The sequence below is a fragment of the Mus pahari genome, chromosome 9 (assembly GCF_900095145.1).
Source record: "Mus pahari chromosome 9, PAHARI_EIJ_v1.1, whole genome shotgun sequence".
NCBI lineage: Eukaryota > Metazoa > Chordata > Mammalia > Rodentia > Muridae > Mus > Mus pahari.
The window spans coordinates 59462828-59466715 of record NC_034598.1 but is presented as its reverse complement, the minus strand read 5'-3'; the positions used below and the strand labels follow the sequence as shown (position 1 = coordinate 59466715).

At 46.1% G+C, this 3888-nt stretch overlaps 1 protein-coding gene across 1 annotated transcript; it reads left to right on the top strand.

Annotated features, from left to right (window-relative positions):
- The first annotated feature begins 1381 nt into the window (after positions 1–1381).
- Lrrc10 (leucine rich repeat containing 10) lies at positions 1382–2649 on the top strand. The gene has a single exon (XM_021205750.1). The coding sequence runs from the start codon at positions 1456–1458 to the stop codon at positions 2278–2280; it is 825 nt and encodes a 274-aa protein (XP_021061409.1). The 5' UTR covers positions 1382–1455; the 3' UTR covers positions 2281–2649.
- Positions 2650–3888: the final 1239 nt, after the last annotated feature.

The window sequence follows — 3888 nt, the reverse complement described above, 5'->3', positions numbered from 1 at the left end:
TGTAGACCAGGCTGGCCTCGAACTCAGAAATCCTCCTGCCTCTGCCTCCCAAGTGCTGGGATTAAAGGCGTGCGCCACCACACCCGGCTAGCCCAGCCAAGTTTTAATTTTAAAATCATATAAGCCCTTTAAAAAAATTCTAAAGGCACTAAAGAGTGTGAATGGGTGGTTAACATCCCCCGTGCCATCCTAAGTGTCCAGGAAGATTTCTTGTAAACAGTCACCATTACTTCTTAACAGAAATATTTGCTCTCACACAAGGATGTATGAATAAGTTTTCATAGATGGAAATTATAAAATTGTTCTGAACATTGCTTGTTTTTTTTAACAGACTTCTAAGTATCGTCTCAAGTCAATTTATATAGATTTATCTGTTTATCTTTAACAGTTATCTAGACTACAACAAGGTAATATAAGGGGATCTATACTCTAATAAGGTAATATAAGGAGGAGATATATACTATAACAAGGTAATGCAAGGAGACGATCTATACTCTAACACAGTAATATAAGGAGATATATACTCTAACACAGTAATATAAGGAGATCTATATTCTAACACAGTAACATAAGGAGATCTATAATCTAACAAAGTAATATAAGAAGATCTATACTCTGACAATGTAATACAAGGAGATCTATACTCTAACACAGTAATATAAAGAGGAAATCTATACTCTAACAGGGTAATACAAGGAGATCTATACTATAACAAGGTAATATAAGGAGGAGCTCTATACTCTAACACAGTACTATGAGGAGACTCATGACTTGGTCAATTCACTTTCACCCCTTTTCTGTGGGGTGCTGAATGGGACACTAGGGCTGTGAGGAGGGAATTGTCTGTCCCAGAGTTTACTCAGGCATCCGGGGTGACCCAAAGTGCTGCCAGTTCCAGCATGTGATTTCCACATACTTTGCTGACTTGTAAAGTCACCCCAGGTGACAATATTTGGCCAGTGAACAGGGAAGACTCTGGAGGAGGAGCCTGTTTCCTGCTGTACAGCGAAGAGGAAGAGCCACATTGGGGAGACAGTAAGCACTTCTGTAATTAAAAAAAGTAATCATTTGTAACAAAAAGGAGATGACTATACATTCAAATATTTACAGTTTTACCTACATAGAACAAATATAGGTGTTTTTCATTTTTACTTCACCTTTGACACAGTATTTTATCATTAGGGGAAAAAATCAGGAAAGAATAGATAAGAGATTGGGGCTTAAGTGATTAAAGACAAATATGTGAGTTGGACAGGACGTCCCAGACCCTGCCTGTCCGGCCCGTCACCAGACACTCAAGCTGCTATCAGAAGCACTTATTCTGTCAAAGTGACTGGCTTTTGTCACCGAATTCCGGGTTATAAAGAGAGGGTAGAAGGGTTCTCGAGCAGTGAGCCCATCTAGCCCACTCCCTGACAGTTGGTGGGCAGGGGCTCGCCCCGCAGCCCGTTTCCCATGGGGAACACCATCCGGGCCCTCGTGGCTTTCATCCCCACCGACCGCTGCCAGAGTTATGTGGTGGGAGACCTCCGGGAGATGCCCCTGGACAGGATGGTGGATCTAAGTGGGAGCCAGCTGCGTCGCTTCCCACTGCACGTGTGCTCCTTCACGGAGCTGGTGAAGCTCTACCTCAGCGACAACCACCTTCACAGCCTGCCTCCCGACCTGGCACAGCTGCAGAACCTGCAGATCCTGGCCTTGGATTTCAACAACTTCAAAGCTCTCCCCCGGGTGGTGTGTACCTTGAAGCAGCTCTGTATCCTCTACCTGGGCAATAACAGACTCTGTGACCTCCCGGATGAGCTTAGCCTGCTCCAGAACCTACGGACCCTGTGGCTCGAATCCAACTGCCTCACCCGGCTGCCCGATGTGGTGTGTGAGCTGAGTCTCCTTAAAACCCTGCATGCGGGTTCCAACGCCCTACGGCTGCTGCCCGGCCAGCTCCGGCGCCTGCGCGAGCTCAGGACCATCTGGCTCTCCGGCAATCAGCTCACTGACTTCCCCTCGGTACTACTTCACATGCCCTTCCTGGAGGTGATCGATGTGGATCGGAACAGTATCCGCTACTTCCCCAGCCTGGCCCACTTGACAAGTCTGAAGCTCGTCATCTATGACCACAATCCTTGCAGAAATGCCCCCAAGGTGGGCAAAGGGGTTCGCCGTGTTGGGAGATGGGCAGAGGAGACACCAGAGCCTGACCCCAGAAAAGCTAGGCGGTACGCACTGGCCAAGGAAGAGAATCAAGAGCCACCTCCTCCCCTTCTCCCTTCCAGTTCTTGAGCAGCTGCAGTTGAAGGCCAATTCAAAGGTTACCCAACTGCTCCGAAGGCATCTCATTAGAGCGGAAGGGATGGTCCTGGCTCATCCCAGGGCTGATGGAGAGCCAGGTGAGATGCTGTAAAGGAATATGGCGAAGAAAACACTTCCAGCCCTAGCACCTCTTCCTAGGGGAAAGTGTGTGCTGTTGCTGGCCTGGAACCCAGAGTGACTGTCACTCCTGTGCCAGAAGCAGCTCCTCCTTCACACGAGCTATTTTGAAACACCGAAGAGCAAGACCGGCCACAGCACTCTCCCACCACGCAGAAGTAGCTGGTCACAAGGCTGGTGAGTGCTTCAAAGACTGCATTTGCTAAAATAAAGAAAACAACGTTATCAGCTGCTCAGTGGTCTGTCTCTAGCTCTCATACATGCCTCTTTCCTTACCGTGAAGTTCTGCATAGTACCAGTGTACTGCTGTTACTAATTTGGCTCCTGAAAGGGACAACTCTACCTAGTCAGTCTTGATTCGAAGGAAAAGAAAAAAAAAAAAACAAAGCTGTGGTCACACAGCCTGAGCTTCCCCGCACTTTAGCCCCTGCTGTAAACACCACAAAGACTTTCCGTGGAGCTATGCCTCCCAACTTCGCAGTGGTTCAAGCCGGTTCCATTCATTTTCCCTCATAAGGTTTGACCTAAAGTCCACTCAGTTTACTGTCATCTGAAAAGCCAAGCCTTTCTTCCCCTAGGCAGCCGTGTGATTCCTAGGGTGAGGGCAAGCTGCCCTCCAGAACAGAGCCATGCCTCCTGAGAGTCACACTTTGTTAAAGATCGAATGGAAAAAATCAGTTCTCCTAAAACAAGTGTGTGAGTTTGGAGTGGCAGTCTCAGCTTTTATCTTGGCTTTTTAATCATAATTTGTTCCGGTTTTTGTTCATAGGGACTGCTGACTGTCTACAAATGTAAGTATTTTGGCCATTGTTTAGGGAAGAATGTAGCACAAGTGCACAAATCCTAAACTACTGTCAGTGTGTGAATAACCTTTTCAAAACACAAGGGTAAAAATTGTCATCTTAATTAAGACAAACCATACTGAGGGAAGACGGACCTTCACAAGCTCAGTTCTGGAATGTCAGAATCCTTTCAGAAATACTGCTGGCTAAGTCAGAGGAGGTCCTGGAGTGTCACAAAACCCTGTCACCACATCTCTGGTGCAAAACACTGGCAGCCCAGTGATCAGACCGCCATGGATGCCTTTAATCATTAAATGGAGTTGTATGTATGTTTATACCATAGGGACAGATTTTTCCTTAGAGCAACAAGTGCATATTTCTACTAGATTGCTAGAATTTTTGTTTGTTTATCTATTCTTTTTCAGGTGACTGAAGCCATACTCAGCTGATTCTAAATGCAATTTGCATACAAGAATTTGCCTTCCAATGAGACTTCTGCTATAGCAGTTTACAGGTTGCTCTTTTGACGAGTCTTCCCTCTCAGGATGAACAGGCCTGTCTTCTCCATCATAAGCTGCAGTCCACAGCTTTGAGTTGAAGCTAACTGACCAGAGTTCATTGGGTATGCAGCTGCTCTTATAGATCATTTGGAGTATAGCCAAATTGGTTTTTTTTCTAA